The sequence below is a fragment of the Sinohyriopsis cumingii genome, chromosome 3 (genome assembly GCF_028554795.1).
Source record: "Sinohyriopsis cumingii isolate HCF-2022 chromosome 3, ASM2855479v2, whole genome shotgun sequence".
NCBI lineage: Eukaryota > Metazoa > Mollusca > Bivalvia > Unionida > Unionidae > Sinohyriopsis > Sinohyriopsis cumingii.
Genome location: NC_142963.1, coordinates 98,494,366 through 98,515,882, shown reverse-complemented (window position 1 = coordinate 98,515,882; position 21,517 = coordinate 98,494,366). Strand labels below are relative to the sequence as shown.

General features: G+C 36.1%; 1 protein-coding gene across 1 annotated transcript in view; it reads right to left on the bottom strand.

Annotated features, from left to right (window-relative positions):
• LOC149803368 (glutamyl aminopeptidase-like) overlaps positions 1–21,517 on the bottom strand; it is a 48,179-nt gene that overhangs the window by 9,400 nt on the left and 17,262 nt on the right. The window contains exons 3-12 of the mRNA XM_089953078.1: positions 19,504–19,645; positions 17,572–17,709; positions 17,148–17,268; positions 14,525–14,679; positions 12,752–12,865; positions 11,353–11,487; positions 10,746–10,877; positions 5,462–5,625; positions 4,174–4,256; positions 998–1,140 (exon numbers count right to left, since the gene is read on the bottom strand). Coding sequence (XP_089809204.1) covers positions 998–1,140; positions 4,174–4,256; positions 5,462–5,625; positions 10,746–10,877; positions 11,353–11,487; positions 12,752–12,865; positions 14,525–14,679; positions 17,148–17,268; positions 17,572–17,709; positions 19,504–19,645 — 1,327 coding nt within the window. The remainder of the gene's footprint in view (positions 1–997; positions 1,141–4,173; positions 4,257–5,461; positions 5,626–10,745; positions 10,878–11,352; positions 11,488–12,751; positions 12,866–14,524; positions 14,680–17,147; positions 17,269–17,571; positions 17,710–19,503; positions 19,646–21,517) is intronic.

Genomic DNA, 21,517 nt, shown 5'->3' with positions numbered 1-21,517 from the left:
ACCAATTTTGGTTTTTATGTTCCCTCTAAACGATAATACTGTATCCGCCTCTAACACATGCAATGTCCCTTTGTTTTGTCTTTGTTGTTTGGTTTTACGGATCTACTGCAACTGCCAAAAAGTTATTGCATAGGTAAAAGTTAGGGAAAATATCTCCATGCCATTAAGTATTACTGCGAAGTTAAGAAGATAAGTTTGGTGGGAAAATTAATGCTTTGTTTAGCGGTAGTTTCCTTGTTCAAGAGTCAATTTAAACTCGACTTCCGTTTTCCAAATATATACTCAGAGGGTGTTCAAAGACATCAGGAAGTCTTTCTAAATGCAGATATAATGCATTTTCTCTTAAAAGTTGAAAGTAAAAGGATAAACTAGCAAGACCATTAACACCAGCCCTCATCTAAAACCGTTATAAACTCCACTTATCCTTTATGGGTATTTATGTTCTCTAATATTGCATAGCTAAATGAATTGGACACTCCCATATAAATAAAAAACATCCAATCTCTCATCATCAACCTCCAAACACCCCCTGCATCCCGTAAAAACGGAACAAAACAACTGCAGTAACAACAAATGCCGTCCCCAAACTACTTGCAGTAAATAAAAAACCGCACTCTTAGTTTGTTCCGTGTGTAGTGGGGGAAAAAATCCTGTTTTTTTGGCGTTTGAATGTTTCTCGGTCTGACGGATACCAAATCGATTCGATCTTATCTTATATCGTTAAATATTAAGATTTGATTAATATCAATACTTTGAATAAATATAATAAAAAATGCATTCATTAATATGCTAATTATCAAATTAATGTACCTGAAGAATAATAATGTTCAACTTCTACATCTTAGTACAGTATATTATGGAAAGGATCACTCATGCATTGGACAACCGAGTAATGCAACACATTACATGTATTGATGCGGTAAGTTTTTGCCTGCATTTGATTCTATTTTGAGAAAAAGACAGTAGAAAACAAAATAAAACAAGAAATAATCCTTACAGACAGTCCAGATTGTAAAAACAGTTGCCCAAATCGTTGCCACAGGTCGTCTGGATAATTGACCCTGTAGAAACCGGTCTGGTTAGGATTGAACTTGATCCAGGATGTACTCTGATCTAATGCAGTCTGTACAAGGAAGCCATCTGCAGAAGGTATTAATATTAAGAAAAATGTAACTTTTTTCGGGAAAGATATTGCAGTTGTTATATATATTTGATTCAATTTATATCTAATTTAATTTAATTGTCTACTTGCAAGTTTTACATTTGAAAAAAAAATAATTACATGTCAATGGAATGTAATTTTGTTTACGAGGAATTTGATATTTCCAGAAAATTCAATTTGATCTGAATCTTTTCATAAATACCTAATAATAGAACACTGTTTATATTTTTGATATAGTTCCTGGCCTTGATTGAAGATCAGGTAAACAAATTCTTTTTTTTTTCATTCATTTTTGGTGTGTGACTGGTAGCGGTGAAATCGAGGCTGTACTGTGTTCTACGTGCCATTAGACTTGTACATACCTTCTTAATCATTCTAAAATGTGGTCACGTGACCCTCATCTGGGAATCTGTTTTGCGTCTCAAGTTACTGTATAACTTTTGTTTATCGAAATTTTTCTCATTTGGGCTTTTACACTGGAAAGTGTCTGTTTGTGACAGTTTGGAATTATATTTTAATTTTAATTCAGATTATTTGGATTCTATAAGATTAATTCTTTTTCCTGGAAATATCTGAGTGCTCATACAGAATGTTTGGACACAGACATTTCTTTGAATTTTATTCGGAAATTCAAACACCGGAATAACATTGTATGTGGAATAGCAAAGAACTGTAGACAACAGCACAATAAAGGCTACAGTATACATCATCAACATCCATTTTGGATTTTACGTCGGGACTCGAACTTGAATTCATTAGAACATTTCATTTCTAGGACTTCTAAAATTTAATTCGTGGATTATTCTTGGAGTTGATTTTTAAAACCGCAATTTCTTATGTTTTTATTGTTAAAGTGTTTTTCCGGGGAAATAAATTATTTGTTATATTTTTCAAAACTTGTTGTTTTCACCCTTTCGTTAGTTACTGTTTATTATAGTCTAAACAAGTAACATAAGACAGTGAGAATTACAATACGATTGCAACGTCGTTATAAAAGAAATGACATTTTCAATGCGACAGCGAGTTTCTCTAGATGGTTACTAACGCCTCGGAAGATATACAATATTTTGTACAGCCAGTCTATATTGCTATCTCTGCACTGGCACGTATGTGACACAGATGCTTGTCTACATTGGTGTATAGCAGTGCTGTCCAACCCGCGGCCCGCGGGCTGATCTTAAATGGCCCGCCAGAGCTCGAGCAGCTATGTAGTCTTGCTTTTAAGTTTTCTGCTTCAAGAAAAGCATTTTTCAGTGGCTCATGGTGTCAAAAAGGTTGGACAGCACTGGTGTATAGTATAACACGTGATGCATTTTAGAGCTTCGACTGTCAAAAGGGATTTTTTTTATGGTGGAAAGTATGCATTTTCCATTTACTCGGGGATGCTATATCTGTCTACGTTAATTACGTTTGTTCAAATGGGCATTAGTATCATTCAGCGTCATGGTATGAAATTACTTTACGTCTTATGAACACAACATATGATATTGTCTTCCACCTTGGGTACTTTTCTCCTACAGTTTTGTGTGGTGGGCTTTAGTGCCCCGCCTTCAGCGCTGGGGCTTTTTACCCACCGGAAAACATTATTAGAAAACAGTTCCCTTTGGGAAATGCAGTATTAAAATAACATTATTAGACTACGTAATCATCGGATCTAGCAAAGTTCTGTCTGTGTGTGTGTGTGTGTGTGTGTATTTGTGTGTGTGTGTGTGATTTGGACTTTAAACGTAGCTTTTAAAAAATTATGTCATATCGGTACGATATCTGAGAGTGTAAGTTTATAGTGATGTCTAACACTGCGGCATCATGCCGCAGACATGTTTCATGATGTCCCAACCAGTTACATTATCCTGACACTAGGCCGAACAGTCCTATCACTAACCTCTTAATGCTGAGGCAACTGATATCACCGTTTTTATAAGTCTTTGTTATGATTCGGCCAGGGTTCGAATCCGCGAAGTGCCGCATCTGAGGCAGACTCTCTGGCCATTAGGCCATCGGGAAGTAACAAAGCTAATTACATGGCAATTAATTCACAAAATGAGTAACATTTATCTCTCTTGCTAGAATATGATGTCTTGTTTAAGATTAAGTTTGAGAAAAGGGTCTTTGAAGAGCATTGTATTTTATATTTGTTTTAAATTACTTCGAAAATATTTTAATTTGCTGTAATTTTTCTAACTTATCGAAACTTACAGGATACCATAATTCTTAAAGTCTTTCTTACAAAGCAAAAATATGGCTCCCAGAAATTTGTAACAGGAATAAATATAACATTTTCCAGACCAATACAAATACTTATTCACGGTATTAAAATAATACCCATGTCGTGCGCTTAAAAGGTTTAACTTATGCATGTTTCATCAGGTTGAACCGCATCATAAGAAACGTATACAGACGAATACAGTCTCTCCGTCTTTATGTTTATACATACAAGAAGAGTTAGCTCCCTTTGGTAGCTTTAAGCATTAGCATTAAATGTAAAAAGGGCCTCGAATTCTTAAGAGTACCAATTAACACCCATAACATGATTATTGCAAAGAACAGTGTACCGTAAAACAACTTAAGCCCAAATCTAAGCCAGTAATGGTGCGAGATGTATCGGACAAAGACGAAAAGACAAATTTATATTTATGACGACCAATCTAAAGACCAATAAAAGTTGCATGACCTTGCAGACAGCAGTGTACGGGAAGCTAACTCCGCCCCCCTCCCCCCTCGCAAAAGAAGAAGCAAAAGCAAATGAAACGTAAACAACAGGTCACATTGACTTCCTTTCAGTGGCAGAGGTTTGCCCACACCAAGATGCATCGACACACAAAGGTGTATGATGACACAGTAGAACTGTAAGGAAAACGTACCAAACACAACTTAAAATTAGTTGTGACTGACGGACGAACTGACAGACGTATAAGTGTAACACCAAAATACTGCTTCCAAAAACTTGACGGCTGAAGATATATTCGGTAAATGTGGAATTTGTCAGTGTTATAATGATGTAGACAACATACCTTCTATGTCTGTCATAGGCATCCATTTTATTCCGCTCGAATTGCCTGAAGTTATGTAATCAAGGCACACGTACCATTTATACCTATCATAGAAATATTGTTACCAGCTTAATAATTATTCGAAAACGAAGAGACAAACTGCAAATACCAGAGAGTCACATTTTTCACACACACACACACACACACACACACACACACACAAACACACACACACATATATATATATATATATATATATATATATATATATATATATATATATATATATATATATATATATATATATATATATATATATATATATATATATATATATATATATATATATATATATATATAGTTCTTCTTGCTGACAAACAAGCTTTTCTTCTTTTTAAAGAATGAAACGCAAATTTAAAAACTTTGTCTTCACATAAATTTGACAAACCAAATACGACAACTAGATGCTTTAATTGTAAAGCGCATGTATAATGGTATAGGTAGTGTTGTTAGTAACGCTTTATGATCAAATAATCAAATGATTCTCTGCTTTTAAAAAATAATGTTATTTTAAACAAGGTTTTCTACTTTCTCCCAGTGTTCAATACATTTCTCAGACAGGACCCTGACTATCTGAATAGCGGTCATTTTACGGACACACCCACCTGTATGTAGATTCTATATTTGACATTTGTACCACAAATAGTTTCATTTTTCACTTTCAAATATTTAGGTGCCATTCGCATATAAAATTTAACTAGTCCATAAAATTGATAAAAAATAAATAAAGAAAAAAAAAAAAAAAAAACAAACAAAACGGGATAAGCACCATCGGGCTCCATTAAAATAACAAGTAATCTATAAGTGTTATAACTCCACAAGTGTTATTACTCCGCACTGGCGGTCAAATGATTGCCATTCGGCTCTATTCATAAATTTAATCTGAAATGAGCAGGAATATAGTAATAGTATAGTGACTTTTACTTTTGATGTTGCAGTCACTACACCTGTGCCTTAAGTTACGTTGCAAAGTCAGAAAAAGTGTTATCTTTCGAATATTAACGTAAATACCACATACATCACGTGATAGATCGTAATAAACGAAAATCGTCAATCCCAATGAACACACAATCAACGGGTATCAAAGAGGGGCATGCTTTTATTTTTGGAAGCAGAAAATATGCGATATAAACAATTGATTGTAGAGTTTGACAAGAACTATTTTAAAGCTGTGGCTATCTGTTCTGTCTTTCAAATATAACAGTAGAAAATTAGTACTTATGTCCCTTTGTACTTATAAACATCCTACCTAAATGGGGATTCCGCAGGGTCGAACTGCATGGATTTATCCAACAGAAATCGCTGCTGTCTTGCATACACCATGTTGTCTCGTTTTGTGATGTTAACTACTGGGAGACCCATCTGACGGGTCCACGTGTCCATTACCATCTTGACGCTGTATCCCGCATCCACCTGAAATATAAGACAGAAGAATCCGTCCAAAATGTTCCAAGTTGGATTTAAGTTCTGGAAGTTATCAGGGTTCCCAAAATCTAAGAAAAGCACATAATCCTTAATCTATCGTTTCGAAGTTAAAATTGAACAATGAAACATAATATAACTTAGACATAAAGAAAATAAATTAAAGTTGAGACAATTATGAAACCTTTATGCTACAATTTTACTATGAGGAGACAAAAGTAACTCGGAAAGTATTGAAATTAATTATAAGTTGTTCTAAATATACAAGTCACACGGTGATTTTTTAGTGTTCCTGATAAAACAATACGCCATTGGTTATGAGTCCCCCCCCCCGAAAACTACTACTCCATAAAAAAAAATATTATTTTGATGAAAACTTTCTGCATTTTGATAGGCCCCTGACACCAGCTTTTATATATGACTATCGCAGCGTAGTCCAATACTCTCAATGTATCCATGTTTGAGCAAGTCCATTAGCCAGAATGTTAAGCTAGTTAACTAGGTATTACTTGATGTAAGCTTTCGTTCAAACGTATGCCCTCGCTACGCAATGGCATGAGCTTCATACATCATGTGTTATGGCGTAAATGTTGTCCATTGCACTCCCTCGCTCATATTCAAGTGGACTCAGTTCACAACTATTACTTCACTGCAAGGTGTTTTGTTTGTAGTCCAGCCTTTAAAAAATGCGGGATAACCTATGACAAGAATTTCTATGTGAGCTCAGATTAGAAGATATTTTTAGATCATTATATGCTTTATTAGGATTTGGACACCCTGGAATGTTCAGTATAGGCAAATAGACGTAGGGTCTATATGGGAAAATTATTGCCCTATTAGAGTATTGGCCGAATAATATAAATATAAATCCCAACTTTGCGATTCCTTGTATATGTTATTACTTATTTGGCCTGTAAATGGTTGAACATACTCTGATAAACATGTTTCAATAAACTTTATACATTTTGGGATGAATAGACACTTTAATACACGCTCACCGCTTCACATTTCTGCGTGTCATTTAGTGACATCAAGATTTCATTAAGACATGTCCAATGTACCCTTCATAAGTTACCAGGATTACTTCATACTACCTTGTTGATATATAGTACCTCAACGACATGGCTTGGGTCTTTATGAGAGAGATCGCACCATTGTTCAGGAATGTAGTGTCTCCCTGGAGCTGTATTTTCATATTACACTGTGACGTGTTGTGGTTATTGACACCGAGACGCAATGTATTTTTGCCATAGAAATCGTACTGGCCTCATCAAAATCGGAAATTTGAGTGCACCATTATTTATATTAACACTTGGTTGACGACTGTTTAGATGGCTTATGTAGTTTGAGCGTCCTCCTCAGATTTGTGGATCGCGGGTTCGAATCCCTAGCGAATCATACCAAAGACTTATAAAAACGGTGATAGCAGCTGCTTCGCTTGGATCTCCGCATTAAGAGGTTAGTGTTAGGACTGGTCGGCCTGGTTTAGGATAATGTGACTGGGTGCGACATCATGCTGCATGTGTTGCCCCAGTGTTAGATATCACTATAAACTGCCACGCTGCAGACGTCGTAGCGAGATGACTGGAAAATTGTTAAAGCTATGTTACACGTAAAAATTTTTCTCTTTCTTTCTCCCCCCTCTCTCTCTCTCTCTCACACACACACACACAAAGACACACACACGCACACACGATTTGGATGAATATATGACAGAATAAACATGGATCATTGCACTTGTAATTATTTCTTTAGTTTTGTATTTCTATTTATATTTGAACATGTATAATGCGATTTCCTGCAAACGTGAGCTATCTTGCTTTACTACCCCTGGACAAAATGTTGTAAGCTGTACAGACCCAATCTACCACTTGTTTGAAATGTCATTCATTGGTCAACGTTTATAAATTCGTATGAAAATTTAATTTTGCATAAAAATTTAGTTTCTAAATTAAATTTTATTTAAAATTCTATTAACATTTAATTTATTAGTGTTGTTTTACAACTTATTTTCAGATAGACATTAAGTCGTGCTGTAAGTAAGTTTTACAGCACTGAAAAAATGCCATGATTAAAGAAGATGTTGCAAATTTAGTTTCGGCATCTCAAAATGTACATGGTCCAAAACTTGCACCCCGTGGAACACCAACACTACACACATTCTGACAGATTTCACATAGCTTGTTTGCTATGAATGCCAAAAAGACTTTATGATCATCATCATCATCATCAGTCTCATGACCTAGTGTGGTCGTCGAGGCACTGTGCTGCTGAACATCTGACCAGTTCCCTCCACTTGTCTCGATCATGTGCCAATGCTGTGTCTCCGCAAAACTTTTCCTGGTCCATTCTGTGATGTTGTCAGTCCACTTTTTTCTCTGTCTACCTCTCCTTCTGCCACCCTGGACGCTGCCCTGCAGGACTGTTGTGGATAGACTGTTGGCTCTAGTGACATGGCCATACCATTTCAGCTTTCTCTTTTTAACGGTGGTGAGGAGGTCCTCATATTGGCCTACTTCGCGCCTGATGGTGTTACGCACTTCTTCATTTGTGATGTGGTCCCTGTAAGAGATGCCAGGATGGTTCTGTAGCATCTCATTTCAAGTGACTGGATTCTTCGTTGTAATTCTGCTGTCAGGGTCCATGCCTCACATGAGTACAAAAAGACTGAGATGACTAGAGCTCGCAATAGTCTGATTTTAGTTTTCAGACAGATATTCTTGTCTCTACAGATGGGTCTTAGCTTTGACATAGCTGCCATTGTTTGTGCTGCTCTTGACAAAATGTCTGCTCTTGATCCCTCTTCAGTGATTATGGAACCAAGATATTTGAACTGGCTCACTGTTTCCAGTTCATGTCCTCTGATTTTAATCTTGGCTGAGATTTGTTTCCCACTATTTGTCATCCGCTTTGTCTTCTCAGCGCTTATCTCTATGTCAAATCTGGAAGATGATTCATCCAGGTTCTTCACTAAGGTGGCAAGCTCGTCTTCACTGCCTGCCAGCCCATCAATGTCGTCTGCAAAGCGGAGGTTGATGATGTTACGCCCTCCAATGCTGACTGTCCCACAGTGGTTTTCCAGGGCTTCGCTCATGATGCGCTCTAAGTAGATGTTGAAAAGCGTGGGTGACAGGAGCAGCCTTGACGCACTCCCACTGTTGTCTGGAACCAGTCCCCCACAGAACCTTGGGCAATTACTGCACTGGTAGCCTTGGCGTACAGCTGCTTGATGGTATTGGTTAACTTTTGACCCATGTTATACTTTCTCATTGTGGCCCACAATGCCTCATGCTACACTCTGTCAAAGGCCTTTTTGAAATCTATGAACACATGATAGATGTCTTGTTGGTGTTGCGAGTACTTTTCGCACAGAACCCTGAGATTGAATATTTGTTCTGTTGTGCTTCTTCCACTCCGGAACCCGGCCTGTTCTTCAGCGATTATTTCTTCTGCTTGTGGTTTCAGTCTGTTCAAGATGATCTTCAGCATTACCTTACTAGCATGGCTGATCAAACTGATAGTTCTGTAATTTTGGCACAGCTGGAGATTGCCTTTTTTGGGAAGTGTTATAATCAGTGACTGGCTCCATTATGTTGGCCATTCACCTGTCTGCCAGATCTTGTTGCAGATTTTTATTAGTAGCTCTTTCACTGATTCTCCCCCATTCTTGATAAGTTCAGCTGGGATGTTGTCTACTCCAGCTGCCTTCCCATTCTTCAGTGCTCTTATTGCTGACTCCACCTCTTCTTTGAGAATGGGGAAGTCATCATCATTTGAGGAGTTTGGAACCTCAAGCACCTCTGGGTCTCCTGTGGACTGATGGTTGTAGAGTTCTTTTCAATACTCAGTCCATCTTTCTGCAGTGTCACTCGCTTCTGTGAGACATTTTCCATTTTTGTCTTGAATGGTACTGACTCTTGGTTGTTTCTGTCTGGTGAGGTCTTTTACAATTTGGAATGCCCTTTTGCTGTTATTCTTTATCAGACTGTTCTCCATTTCTGTGCACTTTTGTCCAATCCAATTTTCTTTTGCTTTGCTCAAGTTTTTTCTGATATTCTTGTTTATTTCTCGGTACTCCATTGCCCCTGTTGTGTGTCTGGTGTTTTTGAGTTCTCTTCGGGCATCACACAACTTCAGAATCTCTTCTGTAACCCAGGGTTTTTTCTTCGGGCGATGGAGGCCAATGATGTCCTTGGCAGCTGCTGTCATGACTGTGTTGAAGATGTCTGTCATCTCATTGACATCACCATCCATCACAAGGAGTGGAACAAATTTTCCTCCAATTGTGGCTTGGAATGACTTGCAGATGTTAGGGTCCTTCAGTTGTTAAAGGTTGAATTTGAGCCTGATGTTCTTTGGCTTGTTAATTTTCTTCAGCCTCACTCGGAAGTTCCGGATTTTCTTTTAGGATTTACTCCCTTAGCCTTTGGCTAACCAAAGCCGACCTGCAAGGCAGCATGAGACTCGTGGATGGGCGGGTGCGTCCATTTCCCGAGCAGATAAAGCCATCTGCCACTGCCCAAACTTTATGATACAAGATGAAAAAAGTGACATGCAAATATAAGAGTTTGACGTAAATTGTCCATAACTAACTTAACCTAACAGGACTTGTGAACAGTTATTACTTTCGGGTCAGTACCCACGAATGTAACCACAGTCTGATTTAGAACTAGCTGATCCTCTCTTAATTTGGTGATGATGCATGAGTTTGCTTTAGGCATTCTTGGTGTTGTTTAAAGGCAATTGCTTATTTGTTAGAAAATGCGCATTACAGTATGGTTGTCTGTGTGTAATTTGGCAAGGGCACAGTGAGTAACGAGGCGTTGATGTTGGTCTGGAAGTGAAATATGTGACCCACTGCACGTTGGTTTGTTTACAGTCCAGCCACTCTCAAAAATGTTAGACAGCCGATGAGAAGCACTTGACCGTGAGTTCATATGTGAAGAAGATTTCTATCAACATTTGATTTATTAGGATTTCGATACAGTGGAAAGTTTAGTACTGAAAACAAAGATAAGGACTATATAGGAAAAATTCCTTCGTTTTTTGTTAATTTTTGTTTTGGGGATGAGGGTGGGAGGGTTGACGATTCCTTCATCTTTCGTACTTACGTTACCGAGCTCAGCCCAAAGATCATCTGTCTTGGCAGTGCCCCATTCGTGTTTCTTCAAATACCTTCCAATTCCTTGAAAAAACTTGTCCCTCCCCAAGATTTCTTGCGACATGCGAATTACAGAGGCACCCTAAGTAAATAGAACGACAAGTGTGTTGAGATGAGGAATGTTTTCGATGCTGTAAGAAACAATCAGAATTGTGTGTGATTCAGATCTATTCGAATAAATTGCTCCAGGGTTTTTTATTATTTTTTTTTATAGATGTATGTTTAAAAGTAGATATCATAATAATCATCCAAATATCAAACCTTCACAATTTAATCCTAACTTTAATATATCATAACAACTAAAGTTTACAAAGACAACACGACTGCCATTATTATTTTTTACCGTTAAAGTTTAGTACCAGTATAGTTTTAGCATATAAAGCATTTATATCGAAGAAAGCTACATTGTTCCGTTCAAACAGTATCATAAGTATCCTACAACTTAATTATGATATGTTCATATGTTTAAAAAATATATAGTATTATATCGATCATTGCAAAGTAATTGTTTCGTTTAGATAAGTGGGAATATAACACTATTATATTGAAATAATTACTTTGCTGTAAGAGATGGCATCAAAGACCTCGTTGATCTGATCGGGATGACTGACAGGTACAACGATGGGATGGGATCTGACACCGGCATCCGTGATCATGACCGGTTGAACGTCTTCCACCACAAACTGGTCCATCTAAAAAGGAGATATTATATCAGTTTCTAAAGTCAATAACCATTTCATTTCCTCACCCCACCCCTACTTTAAATGATCAAGTTAATTAATTTAATTATGAATAGCTTACGTTTTCTTCATTTTCTCAACAAGTGTAGTATATTGTTTCTTTGTGTATTGTATATATTTCCGTCCTTCTTTCTTGTTTACATAATTTACAAACGCAATCTACTTCTAAACGTTTGTGGCATCTGGAATGTTCCTGAATATCCAAAACATTGATATAAGTATATATAATCTTTAAGACCCTACATTGGTACCAGTGTTTGCAATGTCCCTTAAGATCCCACACTGGCACCAGTGTTTGCAATGTTCCTTTAGATCCCACACTGGCGCCAGTATTTGCAATGTCCATTAAGATTTCACATTGGCACGAGTATTTGTGATGTCCATTACGTCCCACATTGGCACCATTGTTTGCAATGTCCCTTAAGACCTCACATTGGCACAAAGATCTGCATTGTTCCTTTAAATCTCACATAACTCCAGTATATGCAATGTCCCTTAAGATCCCACACTGGCACCATTATCTGCAATGTTCCTTAATATCCCACATTTGGCACACGAATCTGCAATGTCCCATAAGGTCTACAATGGTACCAACCATACAATATTCTTTAAGGTTTCGAACCTATACCAGTAAATATTTCATTTTTGTCAAAATCAGGAATATGTAGAGACCATTCATTTGATTGCTAAGCCATTGATGAACGAGGTTTAGTTTAATTTTGACAATTTATAATATTGTAAACAGGTTGGGACATCGCTTTTGAGAGAGGGCACATTTGAACAAGGGTGAGTTCAACAACTGTTAACTGTACCATGTTGGGATCTCATTAGATGTTTTGTCCAAGGTTGGTACTTGACACTTTCAATGATCGCACGGCCGCTGTAGATCGAGTGACTTATTAAAAAGTGTAATGTTTTGCACATCTAGTTAGATACGTAAGAATGTCAAGGTCGCCCAAAGCTTGATAAATCACAACTGTAACATATGGTACCTACCCTTCGTAATCAAACCGACCGGTTTACAGGTTTACAACCTCCGCCTTTAATTTGATCGCATTAAGCTACATTATATATAGGATATGGACTCGATGTAAAAGGAAAGTGCTTCGTAGAGAAACGTTTTTCCTGAAAGCAAATGATCAGCATATGTTAAAAGGGGTGGGGTGGAGTCAGGGAGCAATTGGTGGTAGTGAGAGGGCCTCATGAATAATCTTACCATCTGCCAAGCTGGTTCATGGACGTTCACACCTATGTACTCAACAAAACTGGCAAATCCTTCGTTTAGCCAAAGATCATCCCACCAGTCCATAGTGACAATGTTACCGAACCACTAAAATGACAAACACAATTGAAATGTCTTCAAGACGATACAGGTCAAAGGTCAAAATTTAAAGTCTTCTCGAGTCTAGTAATCAATCTAGATACGGTATGCTAACTCTATCCCGGGCTGTTGAGTTACTCTCTAGAGTTTAAATGACTGACGAAGATGGGAAATATGAAAGTAGCGCAAATATTTCCAGCTTTAGTGTATAGCGAATATTATTGTAAATGATAAATTATACTGTGTGAATATGGCGGCGTTTTCTTTAGATTAAAATTGCACAATTAAAAATAATCACTAATCGGACTGACGTCGGATTGACGTCGTTTATTATATCCATCACGAGCATAGTGCTAAATTTAAATCGGAAACTCTTATTGCACATGTATGTGTAAGAAAATAATATCAAAAGAAAGACCTTTGAATCAAAGCTATAATATGTTTATACATGTGAAGAAATTACGTTTTAAATAATCATTGCACGTTGCTGTCAATACTATTTCCTTTCGTGTCATTTTTCACCCTCCCTCCATTCTAGGGGCCCCGAGTGGCCGAGTGGTCTAAAGCGCTCTTCGTTACGGATCACTGCCATCTCACCTCTGTCTGCGGCGGTTCGAGTCTAAGATTCAGCCAATGTGGGTATGTGAGAAAGCTTGCCAGTAGCTTCTCGTGGGTCGGTGGTTCTTTCCGGGGTTTTCTCCGGTTCTTCCTCCAGCATTAATACTGGCCGCCATGTATAGCCTATCATGTGCTGCAAAATGGCGTTAAACCCCACAACAACAACAACAACCCTCCATCCTAAATAAAAATTTGTGAAGATTTTTCCTTTTTACACTAAGGTGAAGGTAAAATACCATAAATATTTCAGCTGCAATAAAAACAAACTCCCTACGGCGCCCCTTCGCCTGGCAGCAACGGACAAATGTCCTCCTTACAGCCCAACCCCCTCGCGCCGCCACTGTTTCTACGTCTGAGTTTGTAGTGACGCAAACCTATCTTTCGATTACACGTGTTCAACAGGTAAAACATTTGCCCACGAGATATGCATAAATCATTATTTGAGAGTGTCGTAACGACAACTAGCGTTGCAATCATTGCTCACCTTATGGTACCGCTAAAATATAGCCCTAACTTACGAGCTCAACATATTGAATTATAAAGGAAAATAAACACAGAGGAGGGTATATACCTATATTGTACAAAGATTGAAGTAATGCAAATATTAGAATGGATCAATGTTTCGGAACCTTTAATGAAAATCGCGCCATATCTAAAACAAGGACAGTAAAGGCCACTTTCCTACCTGAAATATTCTCAGCATGTTTTTTTAATTTTTTTTTAATGTTTTTCTAATTTCATGGTGTTTGTTTTTGTAATAATATTATTATGTTTTTTTTTTTATCTTATAGGTGTTGTCTAATGTTGTAAAGCGCTTAGAGCTTCTAAAGATTAGGCGCTATACAAAGTCATTATTATTATTATTATTATTATTATTATTATTATTATTATTATTAAAGCTTATTCGGATTTTAAAAAATCAAATTCCAAAGTGTTTTGTCCCATACCATGCTCTTACAAATCATAGCAAAAAAAAATAATCATACTACTTAGAATTATGCAGAGAGAGAGAGAGAGAGAGAGACAGAGAGACAGAGAGACAGAGAGAACCATGTGGGCCACTTCATGGGCGACAACTACGGCGACTCTCTGCTTGTTGGCAGCAGAGGCTTCCCTCTCATCATATAGCATGTTAACCTCTCTGTAAGTAATGAGACCCCAATGTTCCATGGCTCCGGATACAAAGTCAGGGATAGCAATCATATCTGTTGAATAGATGGCCTGTATTAGAAACTAGCTTATTGTTACTATTTTCAAAGTAGTTAGTATTACATCAAATGGCACTAATTACTTGGGAGAGATTGCACATCTTTATATACACCGATTTATCGTATTTTCAGTTTACTCTCCCATGCCTCATGAGGATAACGAAATACGTTTGAATATTTTGTATCACTGAAAATTAAAATGTGGTTAGTTAATTAGTTAATTAAATATGGTTAGTTAGTTAAATGTGGTTAGTTCATGAGTTTTGTTAGATATATTTTATTTGCATTTCGTTATGCAAAATAAAGGATGGGGCACAAGCTCTCGAAAAATATGCACTGTTGCAAATGCAGAAACAGCGTGTCCCTACCGTCTTCCAAATTTGGGGCTTCAACATTTCGAGGGACAAAGAAAGACACTAGATAGTTCTTAATGCACCAGTAGTGGTTAAAATGTTTGATGATATAATTTGCTTCAACTGTTTTTCCACCTTGTATTTTGCCGTCTACACCGCACTATCACATTTTCCCATGGGCACTAAAATTAGGTTACAGGCATCGTATTATTTTGTTAGGTTACAGGCAACGTGCTATTTTATGAGAGACGGACATGTAAATGTGAGGTAGTACGTTAACGACATATCTGAAAGAATGAAAGACGCTGATTGGTTGAAAATAATGAGAAATAAAATAAAACCAATTTTTATCAGAAGCCTACGCATGGGTAAATTATGCGCAATAGTAAATTTGAACCTAAAACAGTTTTCACTGTATACCTCTCCATGCACAGGCACTAGTGGATGTGGGCACCTGCAAATAGGATAGATCGTTCACTTGATATAAGGTTAATTTTCCTTATTACCACTATATCACAGTAATTGGACCAAATATTAACAGTAAGGTCAAACGGAATTGAACAGTTGTGTGTGTCCATTATTATTATTATTGTCATTATTATTATTATTATTATAAACCTTTTATCAAGTGTGCAGGTAATATAATAAATATTTACATGTAGGAATACCTGGCTCTGAAGAGCTGCACGATGGAAATTTCAATTCCCAGTGTTGCTCTCATTTGACCGAATTTTTCACTCTTTATCTGCTTGCGTTTATTAAAACAAGTCCCATGTTCTTCCTTTAATTAAATAGTGATTCTTTTCAAACTAAAATGTATTGATTAAATACCAAATATTATTGCAGCCTCCAAAGTAATTAACATTAGATGCTATGCATCACTTTTCATTACAACTCTGCAGGCCTCAAACCATGGTTGTTTCGACTGCACCAAACATTTAGTCTCTATAACTGCAGAAAGATGAGTGAATCTGGAGATTTCAACTTTTGTTTCCTATTCTTGTTTGAAATTCGAATATTTTTACACCGTATTTATAGATGAGTGAGTGATCTTCGCAATAATTGTATATGAGGCATTTAAATTCTGATATGGTTGATGCTTGTCTTATATTTTCGGCAAGGGTCTTCCATAGTGATAAGTTGGAATTAATTAAGAGTCGCTTTTATTTTGTAGTCTAGAGCTTCGAAATTCTAGATGTAGATTCCTTACTTCACAGCTGCATACACAATAAATGGTGAAATTAGTTGGTTTAAGTATTATTGGCATCGGTCATAAGGTACATACTTTGTGAAGGTTTTTCCTTCATTTAAATTTGACCAGTCAGTCTCTTTGTATGGGGTGTCTGTTCTAAGGCGAGTGACAATTCGTGCAGTTTCTATCGTAATTTCTCTAACCTATCCGAGTGTTCTCCAGACCAGCCGTCCCAGACAACAGTAGAATACTTTAGGCCTGGCAGAATGAGTAATAAGTATACCTTGTTCAAAGTTTTCCTGCTTAATATGTCTTTTATTGCCTTGAATGAACACATCATCTTAACAAAGACAGAGTACATAATTCATTTTCCATCGCTGCTAGGAGTTAACGCTGAGACCGTTTGACAACTTTGTGCTTCATTACGAAATGTTAGTTTCGAATAGGTAGCAGGCAAACTGTTAGAAATATCACCACGTCTTTGTTTTAGGAATGAACTTGATTAAGTATTGTTTTAGAATGCTCTAAGAGTTTTATGACCCGTGTATAGAATATATTCCGTTTCACCGTGAATCATTAGGAATACGTCAGGGAACTAACCTCAGCAAAGAGTCACGTGACACAAAGAATTTCATCAGGAATACAAACAGGAAACGGATACTTATTCTAATTGAATATCAGCACAGACAGGTAGGAGTCATGGTAGGTGCGAATTTAATAATACACGTCATTTTTGTTAAGTAAGTATCTTTGAAACCGTTGAAAGAGTGAATAACCCATTCCATGCGCTCACGTTTGAACTAAGGGACCACGATGGCATGCTTTTTCAAAGAGTTGACAATATTATCATACACGATACGCATGTAGTCTTTGGTGTCAATAGCTGAACAAGAATGTGAAAAGTGGCATTAAGTTGTTACCATTCTTTGGTAGAGGGAATTCGACACCAAACAGTTCCTGGTAATATTCCATCGTGGTCTTCATCACGTCAAGGGAATACTGCGCCTGCATAATTCTATCAGGAGTCGCAAACACCCGGATCTGCATAAAGAAAAGAGTTAAACATTATTTTCCATCGCATATATATATATATATATATATATATATATATATATATATATATATATATATATATATATATATATATATGCATACATACACAGAAACTGGTAGTAAAGGCACATCTAGGGTTTACATTTGTTTACTAGGGTAGCGACTAAAAATTTACAAATCCAAAACAATGTCAATAGAGGCGATTATATCAACGTCGACATTTCTTGGTTTGATCTTATTACTACAAGTAAAAAATTTGAAAATCTTCCAATCGAATTAAGATAATGTTACCTTTGTACCATATTTAGTGACGCTTTCCAGGGAGGCAAAGTCGCAGACGATGAAGCAGGCGAGATAGGTGCTCATCTTTGGAGATCGTTGAAAATTAGTTACGACCATTCTGGGATTCCATCTGTACATCTCAGTAGTCTATGTTTGAAAACAACGAATTAAGACACATTCGTAACGGCATTGTATTTATCTCTAACAATCAATTAAAGAACAACTTTCTTTTACATACCAGACCCCAGTTACGTAGAACGAATTGCCCACTTAACATAGACACAAAGACATAGTGATCTCATTCAAGAGTGCTTCTTAAACTCACCATTTCAACTGCATTAACAAACTTAAAGACCTAATAATGTTTCGTACCTTAAATATTTTCAGCATTTATTTTGTTTTTTAATTTCATGGTGTTTTAGAACAAAATCATATTATTATATATGATTTGTTCTGTTTTAGATGTTTCAAATGTTCTAAAGCGCTTAGAGATTCTAAAGATTAGGCGCTATACAAAGTGCTAATTGTTATAATATATATATATATATATATATATATATATATATATATATATATATATATATATATATATATATATATATATATATATATATATATATATATATATATATATATATATAATTGTAAGTTTAACAGACAATATGAACCTACTGAAATTAGGTTATTGTGCTGATCATCACAGCTCTCTAGCAATGGTTTTGCTTGTTGCCATGGCATCCTTGGATCAGGTCTCATAAACAATGACCATGCACTAGCATATTGTCGAAAAGATACAAGCATTCACATTTCTTTTCGCTTCCCAGGGTAATAATGGACACATTTATATAACAGACTGCTCATGTGATTAGCACCCAGTCAGTTCCTATCCCTTTTTGTAGATGTTCACAGCGACCCGAAAGAAGCGTCATAGTGATGGTGATACTAAATATTGATCTTAAGAATGTACAAGTAAGATTTTTTAAAAAGAAAAACTATTGTCGTCTTCTGTGAAGATAAGCTATTGTTAAGCTGCTACATTGTGTACTTGCTGGAATTCCACAATCCCATCCCTTTTAATCCCAACAATTGTTCCGTAATATATTTTACCAGCTTATCGACATCATTAGTTTAATTTTGCACTAATGTACGCTTTCTTTTGATCTGTTACCTTTTTAATAAATGTTTGACTTAGCTTGTCATATTTTGTTTCCATATTCAAGTTCTCCAAATGTGTCTTCGTGAAAATTATACATCTGCCAGTGATCAATCGCTTGATCCGCACGTCTTTCACTATTTGCATGATAAATGCATTTCTTCACCGTTCAGTTCAAGTCGTCACACTACAGGAGAATATTTAATATTTATTATGTGTCATCTGTATATTAAATTCTCAATAATTTGATCAAGTAGGTTTGTATTGATCTGTATTCCTGATTAATGAGTAATTGCTTGTATACAAAGAAGGACGTATGTATGGTGAGTTATACCCATCATATAAGGTACGGACCCAAACATATAAGGTACGGAACCCAACATATAAAGCACGGAACCCAACATATAATGCACGGAAATATGCCAGATCCTTTAATCGAGAGGGCATGATTTTCTCATCGTACATATAAGTTACACAAACTTTTGTCTTCTGATGACACGTTTTACACAATAATTTTCAAAAAAACCCATGGAAATACAATATGCCAGTTTTCCATGGCTCGAATGGCCGTAAGACTGAAACATTTCATATAGTTTCGATATAAAGTATTTTTCATAAGAACATAATATATATGTATGTTTATCATATACCGAACCAAAGACCTTTGAAGTACTGATGGAATCATTGAATTAGAATATCTTCCTAGTTTCAAAAGAATCATTTACATCCCTGAAGTAAAATCCTAAAATTGCAAATATTTTAGTAAAAACCTATATTTATCTGCATACCTCATTTGGCATGTTGGATAGAGCAATGTACTCTGGTAGATGTACCATTCTGATAGTGTATTGTGCTTTAAAATTCGGTTCGTCCAGGCAAGGAAATGCTCTGCGGGCGTCCGTCGGCTGAAACTTAGACGTTGCTAAATGTCTGGAGAAAAATGAAAGAATATTGATGTAATGGACCATCAAAATGACAAACTTCAATATAGAAAATAGTTGTAAAATCAAACTTTGTTGATCTGTCAGTTTCCATCCGATGGTAAGAGCGATATATACAGTAGGTTGCAAGGAGAAATAATACATCATTGCACCTGAACAAACATCACCATTATTTGGTCAATGTTGTTGTCAGTTCAAAAAAAAAAAAAAAAAGAAAAATGCCGTTCGCCGAAATCTGCAAACGTAGCAAACATTTTCTATTTAAGAAAAGTCTACACGATTTGTCTACTAATACTGTGTTCAATGGATGGATTGTAACAACCAAGCAAAGAGAGAACACAACATCGATGACCTCGTTATGAAAATGTAAATGTCTCTAGAGAAAAATTAAATCCTACAAACTTGATTGTCTAGTCAGCAGTCATAGAAAATGTTTGAACGTCCATTTTCTTCTTCTGTTACAGAACGGTTTGTGACATATGGCATGTGTATAGTGGTATTTTGGTACAAGTTAGAGAAATTCTCATTTGTTCCTTACTAAGATTCGAACCAAGGTCCTTAGGTTGCCATAACAATTGCCTTGCCTGCATGCACTAATACGTATGAACATTCGACCCTGCCTACTTAAGTTGTTTTGCAGGTTAAAGCGAAGACCAACAGGTTAAGTTAAATTCAACAAATAGTTTATTTCTCGAGAATACAAAGTGAAAGTTTAAAAAGATCTTACGGTATTGTAAATTAAATCATAAAGTCTTAACTGCTCTATCAAAAGAAATAAAGAATAGAACATTCCAAAAATGAACTCAAGCGTAGTTCCTAATGAATTCCAGTTCTGAAATGTACTGATTTACCGATAGCCTGGAATAGTGTTCATGTGCTAACAGTCTTGATATATCACAGCTATGTAATCCAAAATGTCTCTAAATGAATTCGCAATAATACCAAAATAGTGATTTAGTCCGAAAGTTTATTGAGCACGTTCTGTTCAAATTAATAATTTAAACGAAATTTTCCTCTCAAATTAAATCTGAAGAAAACTAAAGTGAAAGATATGAAAGATAGGAAATAATAATTCTGAAGTAAACAACCTTAACATTAAAACCTACGACACAAAAAGAGGACCGGGATGAGGGTGGTCTTAACAAAAATTTTCATCAAACTTTAAACAAAATTAATGATTATATGAAAGTAGACAAAATATTGCCTACATTATAAATTTGTTTTAAAGGCAAAAGTCTATTCTGAGGTTTCATCCAAAAAAAATCATGACATGTAATAATCGGAATTTTCGGTGATATTTATATTGAGGTTGGATCGACTGATAGCTTGACAGTGACCTACTATCATTTAGTTACAAGACAAATTACAATTTAAAATCTACAGCAGTTATAAAGTTCGTTTTTAAAAAGTGGTTTTATTGGTAATAAACCATGGTATCTTCCGATCGTTATAAATGTATGCATACGATTCAACAATTGCCTATATCATTACCGAACTCTTTGCGACTGTTGCAGGTATAAATTGACGTGCATGTACTTAGATCTCTCCCTCTCTCTTGATTTATGGACCACACTGGATCCTGTATTATGGCTGTGATTTATGCTTTAGAACGTGAAACAAATGTGAGCAGGTTGATTTATAAGCCCCCATACCTACCTGTATACATACATGCATACAGTTCGCAAAGTTATTTATTATAGCCATTTAATATCTTTATTAAATTTAAAAACTGATTTGTTTCTGAATCGGCAAAAGAAATATAAGAAAGTAAATTATTATGAAATTTGTGTCTTGTATTGAGTCGATAGGCAAAGGGCTCAAATGTAGATTCTGAGATTCAAATTTGCTATATAACTAATCA